Source organism: Falco peregrinus, chromosome 3 (assembly GCF_023634155.1).
Source record: "Falco peregrinus isolate bFalPer1 chromosome 3, bFalPer1.pri, whole genome shotgun sequence".
Classification (NCBI taxonomy): Eukaryota; Metazoa; Chordata; class Aves; order Falconiformes; family Falconidae; genus Falco; species Falco peregrinus.
The window spans coordinates 109,449,447-109,471,017 of NC_073723.1; the positions used below are offsets into that span (position 1 = coordinate 109,449,447).

A 21,571-nucleotide genomic window follows, 5' to 3' on the forward strand; every position below is an offset into this window, starting at 1 on the left:
TAGCAGGATGTGATTGCATCAGGCCACCTAATCCGCCGTGCTCAGGTGGAACCGAAATGAACCGAGAGGTGCTCGCCCACCTCCAGCAGAAATAGCATTCCTTAGAGGAATAAACCATGAGCTAAAGGAAAGCAGACAGAGCAGCTTCCAGGAAGAGTTGGCATCAAACCATGAGCCTCATAACTGGGTTCTGAGGAGGGAACGGCTATCAGGGGTTGCCCGGCATCTGCCTGAAAGCAATTATTGCAGGGACACAAAGGTAGGAGGGAGGCATTCCCCTCTCCGCTTCCACCCTGCTCCCCTGCTGTGGCACTGTACAATGCAGAACCTTTGATAAAAAGGCACAGCATGGGAATGAGGGAGAAGTGCAGAAAACGGGAGAGACAGACCATTCCCAGACCATTCCCAGACATGCCAAGCTGGGAATTGAAGCAAAGGGGAGACACGTGGTGTCTCTGTGAGAGGCTGCAGGGCACAGGGCAGCCCAGGTTTGCAAGCTCCGTCCAATTTCCTTCCAAGCACCTAGTAAAAGTGGTTTGCCTGGAGCACCAGGCAGGAGGACTGTCCTGATGCCTCTTTCTCCCTCTCATGTTGATTTTCGTGTTTGGATTAGGGATGAATTAGAAGAGCTCCCAGTGGCCACATGCTCTGAAGGTAGGTGACTTTGGGCATGGCGTGGGCTTCCAGTGGAATGAGAAAACAGGAGCTTGTGGGTTGTCAGGATGCAGGTCTGTGAGTTTCCCAAGTGGCCATGGTAAATAACGAGACTCTTAATTACAGGTCACACACAGTGTTTCAGTGTTGGCTGGTGACTGCATCCCATACTTGGACTTGCATTCTTGCAATTCCTGTTTACATGTCTGCAAAATGGCCTTGAAACCTCCTAGCCAGTTAGGAAAGTGATTTTTTTTCCTCTGTTCTAAGATGTCCTTGAGTGTATTTGGGTTTGAAAGATCCATTTATTCTTTTATTATATTTTAAAAATAATTTTTCAACGTGGCTAATGCTAGAGCCTGTAGTATGACTGTAGTTCAGCCTGGCAATGCCAGCAGTGTCTGTGCAATAATTCTACCTCTACCATTAACATTATCACTTGTGTGATATTCTGGGAATATATTCCTGGGAATCCTGCCTACTGCAAGAGTTATGAATGACAATGCTCCGATTTATGAAAATAAGCATCAGTTTTAGCCTGTTAAGAGAATAATATGGAAATGCCTGGTTCATATTACCTAGCAGCGTTGACTGTCAGGCTCATAGTGATCTGAAACACCTTCCCTCTGTTCCCTGAGGACAGGCAAACCAGGACAAGTCTGACCAAGCCCAAATCTAGGCAGCTCTTCACTGCTTCCAGAGGACTAGGGCTCAGCTCTTGCTGTACTGCCTCATTCAGACTGTGGTGACAGATGGAAAAGTGCCACTGGAAGCCAAAAGCAGAGCCTTTCTTGGTCTTCTCACTCATTTTCCCCTTTTATTTCAAACCTGAAGACCCTGAGACCTATTTTCCTTTACCCCATATGGAGACCTGATGTTAGCATCAGGCTAGCAGATCTTTCTTTCTAGGGAATGTGGAGCCCTTTGCCTTACTCCCTCCCACGTCAGGATTTCCAGTCCCTGCTGGGTGATAAGTCTTTTGTGGCCAATTTGTCAGTCACTATATTTCACACTACGAAACCCAAGCCAAATGCCTGATCAAACAGTATCAGATGGCTTGAGACAAACTTCAGCATGTCCCACAGGAACAATCCTTCACCTAACAGCAAGCAACTTTTTGCCCAGCATCCCTGGCAGCCCAGAGGGATGCTGTTCACAGCATTTCTCAGCCAGTCCTCTCTGCTTCTGCACTCTGTTTTTGTTTAACACTTGGTCTCTTCCCAATTCCTCTGCATGTGTCATGGTACTGCTGGTCAGGACGTGCTGGATGGTGTTTCAGGTAAAGAGGATGCTGTGGAGATCTGGTGGCCCCTGGGAAGACCTGGTGCAGTTGTCTTCCAAGGTGTCCACATCCTGCTAAGGATCTTCTACTCCTTCTGCTCATGTTATGGCACTGGACCTTGGATACTATCAATGTTTCTTATTGATATTGGAAACTGCCCACAGAGTGTTTCCTCCATGGTCACGACATCAGGACCCCAAAAGTATGGTGGGCCTAACTACTAAGTGCAAACACAGGATTCTACCTGGTGAACTAAAGTAGGGGTTGTCTTTGCTGGTGACATACTACTGTTATGAGTGCAAGAATGAGCCCTACCGAGAGCCGTTGTCACGTCAAGCCACAGCTCGTCACACAGCTCGTGCGCAGCTGGGCTGGCCATATGCCTATGGAATGTAAATAGAGATTGACTCACTTCTCTGGAGACAATGTTGGAGATTTTCTGGCATCTATTTTCTTCACGACTGCTCATAAAGGCAAAAGTGAATGGAGAAGAAAGGATTAAACTTGCATAAACTTGCCTTTGCCTTTTGAAGCATATATGACCCTATCTAGAGTGAGAATTGCACTCATAGCAATATGTATTGATGTTTTCCTGCTAACTGCCAAGTAGTTAAACATTTACCAGTATTCACTTTCTGGGTGAAAAGGAGACAGTGACTGGTTTTGACCCAGCAGCTCTCTTCACCTCCTCTCTCTTAAAGGATGGATGCTGATGTTTCTTTTTGACCAACTCCTACAAGCTCCTGTGGAACTGAAAAAGTTGAAAAGCTTGGGCTTCACATCACAGGGACTTAACGCATGCCTTTGTGACATCAACGCATTTCTGAGGAGGAAAACGCAGAGCCTGGAGTTGGTGTTTAATAAAATTTCGGACCCTGACACCAAGACCCAGCCTTCTCTAGCCTGACTTCATGTCTTTTCTGAGTCCTGCCCCGGTGGTGGCTGCAGACAGATGGACACATCATCTTACTCCCATCTTCGAAACAGAAAACTTCTGCGAAGATGCTGTCCAGCAGACATCTGGGCCACATTGCTGTGGTTCAGGAGAAGTATAAAGAAGTGAAGCATGTAGGGCTAAATTGCTGTTTTCAAAATGTAGGTTGAAGCTTGAAGCTTGATATCACCCTCACTTGAGCTAATACTCCTGAAGGTGAAGTTCTAAAAGGGAAGAAGTTGGCTTAACTAATGTTATGGTAACATGGGACCCCGACAAACACCACCATGTTCTGCTCATCGGTGAACTTCAGCTCTTCGGGGCGATGTTGATGCCACACATTGAGAACTTGCCCTTAGGTGGCAGGCAGCCCATGGAAGTCCTTCACGTCTAACAGAAGAGTTGCTTGTGATAGCAAGGGCTGGGTCTGTCTCAGCCAGCGGGAGGCTGGGAATTCATAGAGGCTGATTCATAAACTTATTCAAATATGTGCATTAAGATAAGATGAATCCATTCTACTGACTAGAGTTGTTAAATCACACTGATTAGAAGGGAGTTCAAAGGGGCTAGCTCAGACGTAGCTTTTTATATTTTGCCACATCAACCTCATTCCTAGTGGCCAAGAGCCTTTGAACTTGTAGACTAGACACAGTATTCAGGGACCCTATTTCAATATTACATGGCTCCACCAGTGCTCCTTGGAGCAGAATTTGGTCTCCTTGAACCAGTGAGTAACCTTTTTGTTGCTGGGAATGTTAATGAAGCATATTCTGTTTGTTTGGTTCCCTGATGAGTAATTGTAAAAAAAAAAACCCAAACATTTTTAAGCACATGGTTCCTACAGGCTGCTGCTAGTCACCTTTTAAAACACACACTTCTGCGAAAAGTGAGCAGTGGAGGAGATGTTTACACATTTATCGTGCCTCTTGTTGGAGCCAGTCTCTGACACCGATGAAATAGCATTGGGATATTTTTTAATTCAGCAACAAGCGCACACAAAAGCTTAAAAAAGGGACTCAGAATGGTAACTTAGATTCTGTATTAAAATGGGAAGTTTATGAAGAGCTGTTAAAGCTGGTATAAAGCAGCTGCTAACGCATCTCAGGTCACGCCAGGTCACAGAAGCTGGTTCTGCTCTTCTTAGGATCCTGTTGGGCATGAAGTAACAGGAAGAAATTGGGTATTTCTGTCGGTAGCATGGACTCAGCACCATGACTCGCCGCTCTCCGTGGATGACTGGCGTCCTCCAGAACCCCACCTTACCCTGCCTGCCCCACACAGCCTCTCCCAAACCCTCTGCACAGACATCCCATGGTCTCCTCCCTGCTCTCCATACCAGGTAAGGGAGCTCTCCTGCCTGCCCACAGGAGCAGTGTAGGAAGCTCTTGGTCACCTTCCCGGTGCCACCCAAGGTTAAGTGAGATGAGCTTTACTGCAAGTGTGGGTTCGTGCTGTGAAGAGGAAGAGGCTGCACTTTGCTGTTAATAGGAATGACCAAGAGCACCCAAAAGTATCAGTGTACAGGTGTGAGGGTGACTCACTAGGAAAGGACAGACCTGTTAGTGTCTGCATTACTGATGGAAAAGTAAAACATCTCAACCGCTTCATCAGACAGATGGAGACAGTCCAGTGTGGGGCTTCATCCTGACCACTGAGTGACATTGGATATAAATCCTAATTTTTCTTGGAAGCCTTTAAAGGTAGCTGATGGCTAAACAAACACTCCTTTTGTTCCAAAACAGGAAAACCAGCCCCAAACTGGCACTTTGCCCTCACTCAAAAAGACCAGGGTTAGAGCACTCAAATATCTTGCAATCAGATATCACCTCCAGTGAGCTGAAAGCCCAGAAATGTGTCAGGCATGTTATGTCATTGTGTAGGCACCTCTGCAGGAAATCAGCCCCAGGGCAACGTATCTGCCTGCACACGTACCTCTGGGCATGAGCACACACATGACAGCAGCAAGAATTCACATCGAGTTTATTGCTGTTGCTATAGCCCAGATTAAATACTTGAACATACGAGGTGGTACAAGGTGTGAAATGCAATAACCTACAAAGTCCAGAGGAAATGAGTATAGCAGCATCCATGACTGCCTGTAAGGCAAGGGCTACGTTATTTCTTATGTTTCTCAGGGAACTGAAATTGTTTGAACAAAGGCAGGGAACAGAGTCTGCAGATCATCATTTTCTCCGCCTTCAGCGATGGCCCCTCTACACAACACTGAAGCTGAAGAACCGCACAAAGAGTGAGAACCGTGAGAGACAACAAGAGACAAGGGATGCAGGAAGATTTATTTTCTCATCCTCTCTGAGACCTGTCCACTTCCATGACTTGGTGTGGGCAAGCAGCAGCAGGACATCACTCTGCAAGAGGATCCAACCTCATACCAGTCATGGTAGGGGAGAACATGCCCTTTGGCTGTGCTGGTGTGTTTACCCTTTCCTACATCCCCCAGGATTTACATGCTGTGCAGCCACTGCCATACTCTGCAGCTAGGGTATTCATTGTAACCTAAGAGTTATCTTGCCCTGGCGCTGCATGCTTTTATTTCAGGCTCTGGTTAGGGCTGCGATGACGACACTCTCCTCAACTTGAAGGGGCATTGCAGGAGCCAAGACTCCTCCATCAGCGGTACTTGCCCTGTCTTGTGCTCATGCCTGCCACTGTTCCCGTCGCAGTGACATGGTGTTGGTGTTACTGGCCTGTCCTGCCTTGGCATGGAGTGGGCACAAGAAAGAAGTAGAAAATGCACCTGTGGCTTTGCAGATCGCTTGCAGGCACACCTCTCCTGAATGCAGTGCTCCTGGAGCTAATGCACTTTCCCTTAGCATCCTCCCTCACACACGCCTAAACACAACGGGTACATACGCATACAGACACCCTGCCTCAAACACACATAAAGATTCCCATACTAAATACACGTAAAGTTTCCCACTACTTAAACGCCACACTCACGCACTTGCCTGGAGACTGAGATAGTCACAGACCTGAGTCCAGCTGGGATACACCAGCCTATGGCTTTATACGGCCCCGCTCACAGGAGTTAGATTCATACTTCTATACTTAAGTGCTACAATATCCTTTCTGCTTTTGCAGAAATCTACGGAGCAAATACATAACCACGTTGCTCTCTGCTGTTTTCACACCTCCCCTCTTGTGACCCAGGGAAGACATGGACCCTTCCTTCCCAGACACCACAGGCAAGGCTTGGCATCAGGCTGGTGCCATTCTCTAGCCCATAATCTTTTGGCAAACCGGAATAAGGAATCTCGTTCATGGTAGGTGGGCTCCTGAAGAGCCCTGGAAACCCCCTTGGACTGAAGAAGAGATATTTTCTGAGAGAGATGGAAAATCCTCAGCCCTTTGAAGGTGCCAGTCAATTACCACAACAGTCATCAAACAGTGTAAGTGTTGGAGACTTAAGTGCTTGGCTATTTTTTTTATGGGATGCAGTCACCATCCAGCCAGCACATTCCCACCTCTTTTTTCTGCAGGCATCCCCAGTTGCTAGCTGGGCTGTGCACTGCCAGGGATCACGTGCCGTTAACATTATTTTAGAAGCGGGATATGACATATTTGTTGGGCAAAAGAGCTGTCTGCCACCGTCTTTCCCTTTTAAATGGCATCCATAAAGCCACACAGACAGGAGAGTCTGGTGAGACACAGATTTGGAGCCACCTCCCAGAAGTGGTCGGATAAGTAGAGGGGACATTTAGCTATAGAATACGGGTTTACGGAGCACACGCACCACGTTGTATGTGTTCAGCCCTGGTGCATCAAACCCGGGAGACAAACCCTGGCGATCGAACGGGTAAAAGTTAAAGAGCTGCCCATTCTGGGTCTCCAGTGAGATGGAGGCAGAGCCTAGGTGCAGGACACAAGGGAACTCCTTATCAAAAACAACTTGGAAAACACGATCTTCCAGGTGGTGGAGCTTGATTGTCCGGTACTTTTCAGGAATCAGCTCTTCCACATGAGGCCCAAACTGCTGCATGACCAGCACCCCACCAGGTCCAACTTTGATCTCATAGAAAGTCAGGTTGGAGTAGGTATAGTAGCCAACATAAGGGCCTGGACTTGGAGGAGGAATCAAGCTTTTCTCTGCCTCTCTGAACGCTGTCTCCATGGCAGGAATCAGATAGTCATATGCCTGAGTCACGATATCTCCACCCTGTGGCCTCGGCCCCGCCATCAGTACAATGAAGCTCAGGCAGAGCTTGGGGATGAGTGAGAAGGTGGCTGAGTAACCGTCAAGGTCTCCATCCTTCCTAATGACATCATATCCCAGTTGCTCATTAATTTCCCAGGGTGTGCCGGTCTTGTTTGCGAAGTATTCAGTGGAGCACTTAAACAGAGGGGTCAGCATTGTCTTCACTGTGTCAGGCTCTAGGAGACGACGGTGGTAGGTGCCTAAGAAGACCATTGCCAGCTTGGCGAGGTCGGCAGCTGTGGAGTACATCTGGCCAGAAGGCCTGTACCAGCCCAGGTCATAGAGAGGGGCTGGCTGCCGGCTGCTGTAGAAGCCCACAGCCATCTGGGAGCGGATCGGGGGTGTAATATCGAAGCCAGTGTCCTCCATGCCCAAGCGGTCCAGGATGTTCTCTGAGACCCAGCGCTGGTATTGCCCCTCAGCCGCATGGTCGGCTAGCACGTGTGCCATCAGCGAGAAGGCCAGATTGCTGTAGTGGCATCTGGAAAGGAAGAGGAATATATCTGGATCAGCCTTACCTCTGTGGTACGGTGTGGGTATGGCTGGGCAAAAACACCAGCCGTGTGTCTCTACTCCAGGGACAAATTCTTGGTTTGTATCATCATTCTCAGATGACACGCTAAAGAGAGAGGAGAGCTGAAGGAGGCATGGAGAACAACCAGATGTTGTGGCCCTGAGTTGTTGTTAAGTCAAGAAAGAAAAGTTCTGACTTATTATGATTCATCACCAAGCCATATATCCATTCCTTTTAAGAGCAGTTGAGAGTTACAGTTGCTTACCTTGAAGGTCTCAAAATCCCAGGTAAGCCTTTTTGGAGATTTAAAACGGTATAACCACTTAAGCACCTCGGCTACTTTAAGATGGTAGAAGCACTTGAAAAGCACTTAAAAGTCTATAAAGCTGCATCCAGCAATGTTGAGTTATTAAAGACACCTGACTGTTTTAGTCTTCAATACCCATAAAGTGATTTTAATATTTATACTGGAATGAAGTTTAATGGCATGAAGACATGAATGGGCAACTTTTTTTTCAAACATATTTTCAAAATTCATCATGTTTTCAACCTCGGGTTTTGTTGGTTTATTTTTACTTTTTTAATTGCGTGAAGCCACACATCTCACTATCTTCCTGAGGCCTATTTGGATTTATAATTATAATTATGATACCATCATAAATTTGGTACCACTTCAACCATTTCCAGTCCATCTAGCTGAATAAAAGCTTAACGAGCATTTATATTTCCACCTCGAGAATAAATATATTCTAGATCTAAAATTTTATATCTGAATGGAGCTGAATTTCAGCATACCAGGAAAACCATAAAAAGTTAAAATTGCCGTATCAATGAATGGGAATCTCCTTTAGGAAGAAGATCTATTAGCTGTGAAGTACATCCAGGAGCAGGGAGACAGAGTTAAAACGATCAACGTATCAAGTAATAAAGGGTTGAAAGACTCTGAGTGGCTGTCCTTATGCATCTTAATGGTGAGCATAATGTAAATACCAAAGAAGATGATGGTATTAAAGTCTTAAAATCGTTTAAGGAGTATCTATCGTAACGTACATGACATGGGACTACTGCAATGTTGCTATGACTGAGCCGTTGAATTTTCTAAGCTTGCAGGCTTCAAGCCACGGCGAAGCCTCAGCAATCTTAGCCAAATTATTTCAGAATGTAATCCTATTCCCTAAAAACTGTGCAGATTTGGAAAGTTTTTCCCAGTTACTTTGAATGCTTTCCCCTGCCTGCTGTCTGCTGGATACTGTTCATATTTTTTGAGTGTTTGCAGCTTAGGTAATAGACTATATAAATTGTTACAAACATTAATAGAATTTATAGATAATCTAGAGACATGCAAGTGACTACAGCCATAGCATGATTTTAAGTGAAGTCTATGATGATTTAAACTGATTAAATTAAGATGCCTTTCCAGTTTTGAAAATCTGCATCTTTCACAGCTTAAGGGTTATTGGACCTAACTATAGCAGTTTAATGTGCCTCATCTAGTCTTCTCACTCAGGCTCTATACACATTAAAATAAAATAAAATAAAATAAAATAAAATAAAAATGCTGGCACCTCCAACAGTCAGTCACTCTTCCCAGGCTATGATGGGTGTATGGGCTGATGGTGAAACTCCCCGTCGGAATGGCTGTATCCTGTATCCATTGTGATGGATACAGGAATGTGTAGGAATGGCTGTATCCATTGTGAGCCAGGTGTATCCTTATTAGCCAGGTGAGGCTAATATGAGTGAAGAACGCAAACCCAGACCAAAAGCTCGTGAGCGAGTATACCTGACCTGGTTCCTGGATCAGCAACCAAGACATCGTCTTTCAGGAGAGCTAGAGCATCTTGTGTGTTGCCCTTCCACAGCAGGCTGGTAGATCGCAGCCTCCTGGGCAGACCTGCAGAAAAGAGGAACAAACAATTTGAGACAAATCACATTCCAAGAAGCTTTGAGGCTGGTGAAGAATAAGCAAAAGGTAAGGTTCTATGGCAAGGTGGAAACAACGATGATGCATGCATGCACTTTTGCATAGCAAATGTGCTGCCAGGATCTCACACCAGACTGCTGGACATGGTATTTAAGTTGTGGACCACTAAATCTGGGTAATGTAAGTCCTACCCCAGCACCATCTCTGGGTTTCTACATTTCAGTAAAAAAAACCCAAACAAACCCTTGATAAATGATTACAAAAGCCCTGCATCCCCAAGAGTATTTTGGAAGAGAAGGGCATATCGAGTGCTGGGGGAAATCCCTGTCCGTATTTCCGTGTGACTGTTCCCTTGACTGCAAAGGTGTGTTAACAACAGCCCCTTTAAACAGGTTTTTGTTCTTTACACCTCGCTACAAGGGCTTGAACTTCTCTGAATCATTCCAGGCTTGGCCTAAAGCATTTTTAACTTTTTTTGTTTGTTTGTTTGGTTGGTTGGTTTGTTAGCTTTAGCAAAATTTATTCAGGGTTTCAGAACTGAATTGGAAGTTTAAAGAACTGAAGTTCTTTTCACTTTTAATTCCTCAACACTGAGCATGGACCCCCTGGAAACATCTGGCCAGGACTTTTTAAAATGCCACAGTTCTTTGCAGGGGATATATGACTCACTAAGTCCAGCACGTGGATTACATCAGGAATGAAGTCCTCGTTGCAGTTTACAGCTGACTTTGATGTCAAGTTTAGGAGGAAATTGGGAAGGGCACATGGCAGAAAAACGACTTGCAGTTGTCTGCTCGGTGAGCACGTGCTTAATCATGGCAAAGCTGGATGAAGCCCTATTCTTTTGTAGCAGCAGCACCTGTTTGTCTCAGCTGGCCTGTCCTTGGGCTTTGGAGTGGAACAGAAGCATTTTTTTCTGCTTCTGGTCTGTGGGTGGTTATTTGTGCAGCTGAACGCCCAGATAACAGATGCGCTGAACATCTTCCAGTAGATAGTGAGCCATGATGACAGCAAAGAAAACGTGGCACCACTGGCAGAGTTCAACCGGCACCATGACAGCAGTGCTGTGCCTCTCTTGAGGTTCATTAGAAATGATAAACCGGGGAATGAGTGAGCATAGCAGAAAATCCACAGTCATTGATTTATACCTCATGGGCTGCTAATTGATGTGACAAGCGTGTTGTTAATAATTTACAATAGCATCTCAGACTGTCATTTATATTTGAAAATCATAGCGTTAACAAGCCAGAGCTTCCCTCTAGCAACGTGCCTGTGAACTGTTGAGGAGAAAAATCTTTGGAGTTACTTCTGTAATATGCAATGTAGAAAAAACCCGTTTATAACGAGGATATATTATAGATAAGTTTCCACTGGAAGAATTTAGATGAAAAAGACTTTACCGCATGTCATGCAGTGGCTTTGATCTTGATGCTAAGCAGAACGTATTCCTTTTGGGTTTTTGACAGGCAGGAAATGTAACGTGTGACCTCAACATTCATTTGACTTTCAGTTGGGATTTTGAAACTGTTTCTCCTTCTACTGAATTGTCAGGGTCCAAGATGGTTGGTGTGCACTTCTGGTGGGGTCTGGGAAATTTGGGCCACATTATTCAAATAATAATAATAAAAAGACATAGGAATGTAAAAGGAGCTAAGCAGGGGGACAAGTCCAGCACAGGGCTGGAAGCAATGGGGTGGCTGCACGTTACAAGGCAGCATGCTATGACCGGGTATCCTTTTGACATATGCTTTCTACAAGTGTTTCTAGGGCATACCTCACACCTCAGGAGGTGGCAGGGAACAGCAGCAGGGCTGGGAGCTGAGCTGAGCCCAAGTAGCTGCAAGGAGCAGCCAGAGCATCTTCAGGTGCTTCTGAGAGTCAGAAGGGACCAGGCAGAGCTGGTGCCCCTACGGCCATCACCAGGCTGGCTAGAGCAACCCCTTACCTGCAGGGGGAGGGGCTGGGCAGGGTTGTACACACATCTGTCTGCCTCCTGCTGCCACTTGAGGTTGTTTGTCTGGTTTTTTCCAGATTTCAGTGAGCTCATTCCTTTTTGGGGAGTTCTTATGTTGATACTGGCTTGCTTCAGGTGATGCTGTAGCCTGAACCGAGGTACTGCAGCTTGCCTCCATGCTCTTTGGATCTGAGGTCCTAATTTTAAGGTATTTATTCTAGTCTGGAATAATGTAGGTGCTACAGAGTTTAATCAAAATGCCACATGAGATTTCATCACAGGCTCTTTGGCTGTTAAATTCTGGAATCTCTGAGTCAAGTATTAGCAGCTTTATTTACAAGAAAGGTTAAAGTTCTCCTGAGTCCTGTGAGCGCCTTGTACCTTAACGTAAGAGTTAACCAATTATCAAGGTAGCAGCAGATTAATAGTCTTCTGCCAGAAAGTACAAAGCTATTAATAGCTCAGGAATCCCAGATCAGGAACTACACTGACAGCTAAATTTAGCTTAGCAATCAAGGTCTATCTGTTCAAAGCAAAGAGGTTTGGTGCCACTTTGACCCTCAACTCTACATCTCAGAAAAATGAGAGCGCCCTGGGCTGGAGTGCAAAAAACTCTTATGCAATTGGAGCCTGATTTCAGGTCATGCTACCGTGTTGAAAGAAATACGTATTGACCTTGCATGGGAAAAACAGTTCCCCAGCCCACAGCACAGCTGGACCCCTTTCCTAGCAAGTGGCCTGGAGAAGAGTTTCCTTTTCTCACTTCACGAAGCTGCTGACAGCTTGCTTCCAAGGGTCCTGCCTGACCTCTCGGAAGTGCGAAGGCGCAGGGTCCATACTGGGAAATAACCTCAACAGCATCCTTGTTGTCCCTGGAAGATGCCCTCTTCTCTCTGTGGTCCCTTTCCAGTGGCACAGTGGTGGGTAGGGGTAAGCAAATAGCGGTGCTGTCTCACCTGAGAGCTGGCTGGCCATCCTGCGCAAGGTAACCGGTGATGGCTTCAGTGGCATTGAGCCTTTTTCCAAAAAAATCAGCCCATCTGCTGTGTATCTCTGTTCGGATTCTTTGAGCCTCCCCAGAGGGTTCTTAATAACAAAGTTCTGGGCATAACGTTCCAATGGGTCATCAAGAGACATGACTTTTCCTTCCTCCCACATCTTGTACAACATAATCGTGGGGAAGATCTTGGAGACACTGGCAATTCTATCAAGGAACAAACATTTATAGAAATGAAGAATCAAGAAACCCATGAATCAAGAGGAAAGACAGCCAGTACATGAGATTGCCCAACTGACCCACTGCCTGTAGCTTCACTTGCAGCATCTTTGCTAATTCAGAGGGGAATGGCTAAAATGCAGGTCAGAAGCTTGAATTAATATCCTTAACTCTGGCCCCTACGACACAACCTTCACTAGTATCTCCCCAATAGTGCACTGGGCCACAGAACTTCTTCTGTGAGCTTAATAATCACATAAAGACATATTTCGTAAATCATTGCTTAGCAGATAGCATAACAAGTTGCAAGCAATTTGTTTTTTCCAAATTTACTGGAATTTTAAGGTTGAAGTGCCATAAAGTTTTACATTTCATAGTCAGAGCTGATATCTGGGTGGCTTCAGAACAGAATTCACAAAAGGGCTCCTGGAATGGGATTCCAGGTCTTTTTTGTTGCTTTTCAGAAATGGAGTCACGCTTCAGAGGGACAGCTGGGGGCATTTGCACTGTGCCACCAGAGGTGACATTCTTGGACTGGCACAAGACAGCCTAGAGAAAAGTAATTTACCAAGGATGTTTTCGTTAATCAAGAATGAAAGTCAGAAGTTCAAAGATGATCAGATACTGTTGTAGCTCCGATCATAAATGATGCTGACTGGGGATAGATTTTGGGCTGGGGGGTGGGAGTGTCTGTGGTGCCGTTGATTAGTGCATTTGGCTGCTGACCAAAAGGTTGGTGGTTAAAACCCACCCAGGGGCATGTTCCCCTCTCTCTGCCAGTGGCAGGAGGGTTGGAACTAGATGACCTTCACAGGTCCCTTCCAACCCAAATAATTCTGTGGTTCTATGATTCTGGAAGAAATAGCATGAAGTCACCGATGCAGGCATTTTACCATGAGACAGCGGGGAAAAAAACATAATTGCAGCTGCTGAAAATTTCCAAAATTAATTGTATGTTCTGAGGACAACATTTGGTAGTCAGAGTGCAGCCCATAGGTTTCAGATGTAGCACAGTTATAAATCACTGAAAATAGATCTTTAAAGGAAGCAAACACTTCCTTTTATTTGTTTTTTAAACACTCACTAAGATCTTGATGCTATCTAAAAAATAATGACCAATACAGCTTTGACTTCACTGGGAGAATGAAAAAGCATACAGGTCTACTTTATGTTTTCAGAGGATACTCTTCCCAAACCCCATTTTTTGCTAGACTGATTTTTTTTTTTTTTCTTATGACACTGTCCCTTGGCTGTTCACAAAATCTGTGCTAGCTCTCCATCTTCAGATTTGTGCCCTAGGCATCCTCAAAGCATGGAGACAGCCCTAGTAAGGAACAGTATGTTTTTCAGGTTCTTCAGGGTGGTCACTGTTATTCCATTTTAAAATGTTGACAATATTTAAAAGCGATATATAATAATATATATGTTATATAATATAATATATATAATTAAATATATAAAATGTATTTTAAAAAAATCCAAAGTAAACAACTCGGTAAGCCACGAGCATATGATAATTCAGGGACTGGCTGAAGCATCATCTCGTGAAGTTTCAGGGTAACCCAGAAGGCGTTTCTGCAGTGGACCTGAGACCATAGAAGATGCAGCGGGTGCCAGCGGCTCTATATCCAGATATCACACCGCTACATGTGCATCTGCTCTTTTTCTAGCTCTCCCATGTGCCATCCATCTGTCTCACCTGTAAATAGTGTACTCGTTGGGCACCACGGAGGAGGGGTCTGAACCATTCTTCTTCCCAAAGTTGCCGGTCCAGAGCACAGTGTCGTTGTAGATAACGATGGCAGACATGGCAGGGATACCAGAGCTGTGAATCTTCTCGCGCAGCATCATATCTACCTGGAGAATGATGGGAAAACATGAATTTCCAAATAGTAACCTCCCCCTGTCCTTACCTTGACTCACAACCTCTTGTTGTATTTTCTCTCCCCTGTCCTGTTGAGGAGGGCAGTGACAGAGCAGGTTTGGTGGGCAGCTGCCCTCCAGTCAGGGTCGAACAGCCACATCTGCATATCCAGTGAAGGACCTTTACCCATTTCTAGGTTTACATGTTCTCTACCTCCTTGTTTCCCCATCTCCTTCCCCAGAGATGCTGAGGGGCAAAATACATATTCTCCCCTTTGCACCTTCAGAAAAGCAGCCATGAGCTCCCTCTCCCTCTGTTCCCATCTCCTCACGGACCTTCTCCAATGAGTCCTTCAGAATGGGGATGGGGTGGTCCAGCGGTACAGGTTCAGGGTAGCGGGGGCACATCTGCACAGCTTCTGATCTCACTTCCAACACAGATGGGACTGGAAAACATTTCAAAGATAGCGTACGTGACCTTCAATAGATTAACAAGCTTTACCCTCACACCAGCAGTCAGCTCTCTTGCTTGCCCAACACTGAAGGACACTTCTGCATAGGAAAAGAGTCAATCTTGACTTGTTTCTGTCCCACATAAAACAGGGCTTGAAGAGGGCACTGTGCTCCGTCATGGGATGGACACGGGATGGGCAGGAGCTGCCATAGGCTTTATCTGGCTTTGCAGCCTGGAAGAGTAAGGAATTGGGAGTACAGAAGACTCTGTAGGGTACCTGACAGTGGGTTTAGACACCATGAAAGTGCCCTGCCTGTGTCTGGGGGAAAGCCTGAGCTCAGGTTCAGGAGGATGGAGTTGTCCCATGCATCTTATAGCCTTGGAAAATGGATATGGAAGTAAACTGTGAGTGCCACCTGAAATCTAATGCTGTGACAACAGCTGATGAGCTGTACACCTAGTATATTATCTGTCTTCTGAATTAGCTGTACCCTGCACATGCCAGAGACATATCTTAAATTTTTGTGGCAAGCAAAGATCATTAAACTCAGTGAGAGATAGGAACTCTCTTACTTGGAGGCACTATTTTCCCAGTTGATCCTAAGGTGTTCATAAACACAGCTCCTCTGCTCTGTAAGCTGTAAACAAAACATGTATTTATCTTTTCACTTACCAACTGAGCATGAAGCATTAGAAATACAGATGAGAAGAGACATGGCACTGTGAAAAATCTGAGATGAATGGGGATGGGTACACAAGAAGCCTACAGGCAGCCTCTGATATGCTGTGATAAAAATGTAGGGTCTAAAATCTTTTCAAGATACTGGTCTGTGGAGTACCTCTGGCACCTTCACCGTGGATTTTATGCCACCTTTGGGCTACGTAAAACTCTTATCCTGTTCTACTGTATATATTTCATCCTTGCACATACTGTGCCTTGAGCCTAACCATTGAGTTTGCCATAATCAACACAAGGGAATTCTAGTGTGAACCGAGGCTTGAGCCAATTCAAAGATCTAAGATTAGGGGAGTAGGAAAGGAGGCAAACCCGTAAGCTGGAGAATGTGGTAAGGTGTAAAAAAAACCAACCCCATTCTAAACTGGAGTGACTTTTACAACAGGATGCTAATGGAAAAGATAGAGAAGGTTAAAAAATAAATCTGTCTTTCTGGTGTATCAGTTAACCTAGATTAGTGCCAGAAGTAACGGAGCTCCTCTGAACATCAGCCAAGTTACATGGTACTCCATCAGCCCAGTGCTCATCTCCTCTACATGAGGAACGTGGCCAACAGGTCGAGGGAGGGGATCCTCCCCCTCTGCTCTGCCCTGGTGAGGCCACATTGGGAGTGTTGTGTCCGGTTCTGGGCTCCCAGTTCCAGAGGGACAGGGAACTACTGGAGAGGGTCCAGCGGAGGCTGCAAAGGTGATGAGGGGGCTGGAGCATCTCCCTTGTGAGGAAAGGCTGAGAGACCTGGGGCTGTTCAGCCTGAAGGAGACTGAGAAGGGATCTTACCAACGCCTACAAATATTCTAAGGGCCAGGGTCAAGAGGACCTTCCAACCCCTTTTTTCCAGAGTCCAGGCGCTTCTCAGTGGTGCCCAGCACCAGGACAAGGGGCAACAGGCACAAACTGCAACACAAGAAGTTCCTTCTGAATATGAGGAAGAACTTCTTTACCTTGAGGGTGATGGAGCAGGGGGGCAGGCTGCCCAGGGAGGCTGTGGGGTCTCCTTCTCTGGAGACATCCAAACCCGCCTGGATGGATCCTGTGCAGCCTGCTCGGGGGGAACCTGCTCCAGCAGGGGCTGGACACGGTGATCCCATGATCCCAGAGGTGCCTTCCAGCCCCACCGTGCTGAGATTCTGTGATTCCTAATTGTCCTTACACCAGCTAAGAGGAGGCAAATTTGTATGCTGTCTGGGGAAATGCTCTTTGGGGAAAAATGTCCACATGGGGAGAAAGTCATCCACGGTCTTAAAAATTTCTGAGCCAAACCATCACCAAGCTTAAAGATGACTACTCACCGGGCTCCACCTTGGGAAGGCTGTACTGCCACAGAAAGCAGCCCGTCATTGCAACAGACAACAGGAAGAAGAAGATGACCAACACATGAATCCACTTCATCTCCGTGAGGGTGAGCTTGAGGAGGCTCCGGCTGCTGGATGTCTGCTGTAAGCAGGAAAGTTATGGTATCAGACAGAGAAACCCCGCCTCTCGTGCATACCAGCTAGGTGAAAGAGGCACACGGCAGCACGGAATCAAGCTACGGCAGGAGCATGGACTAATTCCAGTACTATCGCAGCACCAGATCTGGGCATACCAGCCCATATGGAAATGACTGGAAAAAAACAGAGATGACTTCTTGTCTTTCAATGAGTTTTTCAAGACGTTACTCTCCTTACCTTGTTGGTTCTTGCAGAAGGACACCGTGCAGGACATCATCCACTCCTTTAGGCTCTTCCCCTCCCTGCAGGTGAACCTCATCAGCCAGGCTGACAGGATTCTCTGTTACAGCTCTTATTCCCTCCCTTCTCAACCATCACGACTTATTCCTGGATGTATTTCCAACCCCTTTTTTCCAGAGTCCAGCATCTGTTCATGGCAGCCACCAGCCAGATCATCTGAGCAGGTCCAGCTTTTAAAGATGAATGATGAATTTTTTCACCGTGTACTGTCCTTAGCCTTCTATTTGTGCCTGTAATTCCTGTTATATCATGTACCATCTGCAAACTTGGCATTTACATGTTTTGGAAAACGGGCTAATATTTTGGGTTTGTGCAGCTCTCACAACACTGGAGACAATCCAGGTTGGTGATACTACCACAGAAATGTTGAAGAAAAACAAGGAACAGATGACAAATGATTAGGTGCCTAAGCATGAGCTGTGTGCTCATTCCCTGACGGTAGAAGGTCAATAGGGTGCTTTTGAAAGTTTGGCAATTAATGTTGTAAAACATATGGCCTGCCATTTGCATCCAATATGATCCACATTCCAAAGCTGTTTCAGGTTGTCTGGACTCACTTGTAGGCTAGACAGAATAAAACACTCCCTTTAGATTTCCACATGGCCCTTTTTTTTTTCTTTTTTGGAGATACAGGGTAGTTCCTACCAAAGCTTCTGCAGGTCGGTTGAGCCTTGTCGCTCACAACCAGGGCATCTGCAAAGCCCCTTCCAGACTGGCATGTGGCTCTGTAAGGATCTAACTGGGTAATCTAGGCTGCAGCTGCTGCAACTCTAGGTTGCAATTTCACTTTCTGTACAGTAACAGAAATACATCACAATTATTTCTGAAGCCTTTTAGCCTGTTCAGGCATTCCCGCATACATTTCTGAAGGCAGCTTACTTCAGGTTCTTCCATAACACAATTACAACTTCAAGGATGGCTGAAGACCATACAGGTGCCTGCAGATCCACCCAGATCTGACCCCCAGAGCACACAGACAGCCCATATTGCAGCCTAAGTGATGTGCTCCTAAGTAGGGGAATGCCATTTTGACACCAGAACCAGCTTGGTTTGGATATGCCAACCTCTTACAGGGCCTTAGTGGGCAGGAGATCATGCCCACCCAAGGAGAAGCCAGTATATTGAGACGTCTTAAGCAGTCCTGTGCTGGCAGGCTCCAATTTGTGCTGAAGGCTGTTGCCTAGAGCTGCAATGAGATGCTGTTTTCCTGCAGCAAGGAGTGGGACAGGGCCCTCTTTGCCATGGAGCAGTCATGGGGTAACTTTCTTGGATTTAGTCCCATCATAATAAGGTGACCCCCCCACCAGCCGGCAGTTCCTTTGACCATTTTTCTGCCTTGCTTCACTGAGAAACCCTGATGGTCCCTAAAAGCATGGTGAAAGGAAAAGATTTTCTAGTATATACATCATCTCACGAACTCCAGAGTCCCTAGACCGCTAACTGAGGACCCAAAGATACCAACACCGAACTCCCATCCTTTAGTCCAGTCTCCCCTTTACATCTTGTGGGTGATGAGTGCCCCAAATGTCTCTTTTGTTCTCTGACCCATTATCTAGTGGCAATGCAATAAAACTGTGGCAATGCCATGAAACTAGAAACATGGATCTCTCTTTTATTGACAACGCACCAAAGATGCAAAAGAAGAATATTCATCACCCTGAGTAGCTGCTCTATCCTCTAAGCTACCTTTCAGAAAAAATACTACTCTTTCCCTGTACCTGGGAGGCTGTCAAAACAGATGGGTAAATACCTATAAAATAGGTATCAACAGCTGTATAAACAGCCTCCTCACGCTTCCCACTCCAGGACCTGGCTGGTGTCACCTCCCTTTCAGCTGGTTTCTCCATCGCACGTACGCTGCTCAGTGACCAGCATAAAGACAGCAAGGCAGGGGGAGAGAGGCTACCAAGGTCTCAGGCACGTGCAAATGAATGCAAACACGTGCAGGAGCAGCTTCTGGTGGGTAGGATAGCTGTATGCTGCCTTTATTCCCCTGATTTTTGAAAAATTACTGGAGGGGGGAAAGGAGAAACGGGGGTTTCACATCAACCATCCAGATACACTCTTGCCCCACCATACTCATCTGGGCAGACTGCCATGGACCTCATGAGCCGCTCAGGCACAGGCACAGCTCAGCACTGGTTAGGGAGAACCGAAAAAAACCCACCCCAGTTCCCTGCATGTACCATCACCAGAAACCATCTGGTCCCAGAGGCTGTTGTCAGGCACCCCAGTGTGTGCATACCATAACAAACTGACACCGTCCCAGCTCAGCCCCAGCAAGGGGGGAGCAGAGCACCTTGCCACGCTCCTAAATGCAGCAGGTGCTGCTCAGTCACCCTGGCTGAAGTGGCTGTTTTGAGCTCCCTGACAGCCCTGCTCCGGGTTTCCCTGTCCATTTGACCCATTCAGACCCTCCAGAAAGTGCTGATGGCTTCCCCCAGGCAAGGAGATTGACAGGGGTAGAATGGCATTTGCACTTAGTAAAGTGCCTGAGAGATTGAATGTTAATTCTTCCTAATGCTTCTCTGCTGTGCTGGTGAATCACAGCTGAAACCAAGAGGGCTGCATGATCTATTTATAGCAGCCTTCATCTCCTCCTGACATCTGAGCAGGAGGTGATTAACTCATGAGGTGGGCAGTCCCTGTGTACCTCTAGCTGTCCCTCAGCAGGCTTGGGGGAGGGGGCGCAGGCTGGGCTGTTTGTGGGAAGGGGAGGTGAGAGATGTGGGGGACCTTAAGCCAGGAGCTCAGGCACTGTCTGGGCTTAATCCTGAACAGCCTCCTGGAGTTTCCCCACAGTGATAGACAAGGGAGTCGTTCCCAGCTAACGAGCTCCCTAGATGCAGATGGAGCTGGTGTTTTCTTTCCCCTTAGCTGCTGGGCACTCTGAAGGATGGTGGGAGGTCATGATTTGCAGGAGATGAGCCTTACCTGGAGCTGTAACCCATCCATGGCTGCTCAGAAGTCTCTTCTCATGCCCTGTGCTGCCTGCCTCCACAAACAAAAGGCTCATAAAACCCTGTGATGAAGAGAAAGAAGTTACTGCAGGGAAAAAAAGGAGTCAAAGCAATGAAAGAAGCCCAGAGTAACAAAGCCCAGCTCGGGTAAGCAGACCAACAGGGGAGGACTAGTTTTGGACAGGGAGGTAGACCACAGCAACCACATGAGGAAAGTCCTCAGTAACACCTTCCCTCTGGTTTGGCAGCACCCTGTTGGTTGCAAGGGGCTGGACCTGAGCTCTGTGACTGCCATCCTCACCCCCCCTCCCAAACTGGAGCTTTGAGACCTTCAGGGCTGACACATTTCCATTGTGCATGCTCTGCAGGGTCCTTCAAGTCCTCTCCTCAGTCTTGGCAATCACAGGCAGCCAAAAAATGGTGTGACAGTTTTGGAAGTGCCAAGATAATGGCACAGCTGCCATTCTTTGCATAAAATTTCCCTCTTGTCTTGCTACCTGGCAGCAGCAATTCAATAGGCAAACCCCACCGTAAGAGCTCTTACCAGCCTTGCTGCTACCCTCCGGCTTCCAGCGCTGACGAATGTGGGACTGCCCTGGTGCTGCAGATGTTAAGAGCATCTGAAGCACTAATCCCAACAGTCAGCTTCTCCGAGCACAGATTAATCGGCCATGCCTCACCCCTCCTAAGCAATGCAGCATCTGCCCAGGGATGTGGCCAAAAGGCAGTATTGCTGGGGATTTCATGGCTCGACCAACACAGCAGAGTGGAAAATGGGGAGGGGGGTTATCCTTAACATACTGTGAGCTGGAAATGGTAATAACGAACGGCCATTGTAATGTAAAGTACATCATAAATGCTCTTCAAAAGGGATCATATGGTCATGGCCCTGGTTATGCACCATACCCAGGGGGATTATACACCTCAGGGGTCCTGTCATCCTATTGCCTTCTTCAGATGCCCACAGGTAAGGGTGTTTTCTTCATTTCAGTATCTCTAGTAGTGGCCCAGGCTCTGACAAGCGCTTGGAATACTCCAAGTGGAGCCTATGCAGTCACGTCCCTGTGTCCCAGAGTCGTGACCAAATCTTGCTGAATGGGGCTGCAGATGACCTCCTTGCTAATTAGAGTAGATCAA

The 21,571-nt window shown here is 46.6% G+C and overlaps 1 protein-coding gene across 2 annotated transcripts; it reads right to left on the bottom strand.

Moving 5' to 3' along the window:
* Positions 1 to 5,145: 5,145 nt before the first annotated feature.
* LACTBL1 (lactamase beta like 1) lies at positions 5,146 to 21,073 on the bottom strand. 2 transcript variants are annotated; one of them, XM_027787605.2, is made up of 8 exons: positions 20,979 to 21,073; positions 20,409 to 20,496; positions 17,034 to 17,175; positions 14,891 to 15,000; positions 14,391 to 14,548; positions 12,432 to 12,679; positions 9,386 to 9,491; positions 5,146 to 7,564 (listed from the first exon to the last, which is right to left on the bottom strand). In XM_027787605.2, the coding sequence occupies exons 2-8, from the start codon at positions 20,427 to 20,429 to the stop codon at positions 6,586 to 6,588; spliced, it is 1,764 nt and encodes a 587-aa protein (XP_027643406.1). In that variant the 5' UTR covers positions 20,430 to 20,496; positions 20,979 to 21,073; the 3' UTR covers positions 5,146 to 6,585. The 2 variants fall into 2 exon arrangements, with proteins under 2 accessions (XP_027643406.1, XP_027643405.1); XM_027787604.2 differs by having other exon boundaries at positions 17,034 to 17,178.
* Between the last annotated feature and the right edge of the window lie 498 nt (positions 21,074 to 21,571).

Bases quoted from the DNA above. Each gene is read 5' to 3' on its own strand.
- LACTBL1 (XM_027787604.2), bottom strand. From the start codon at position 20,429: ATGGATGGGTTACAGCTCCAG. The intron at 14,549-14,890 runs GTCCGTGAGGAG...ATCATTCTCCAG, and splicing joins TGAAGGACTCATTGGAGAAG to GTAGATATGATGCTGCGCGA. The intron at 7,565-9,385 runs GTCAGGTATACT...CTTCCTTTCCAG, and splicing joins GTTGCTGATCCAGGAACCAG to ATGCCACTACAGCAATCTGG.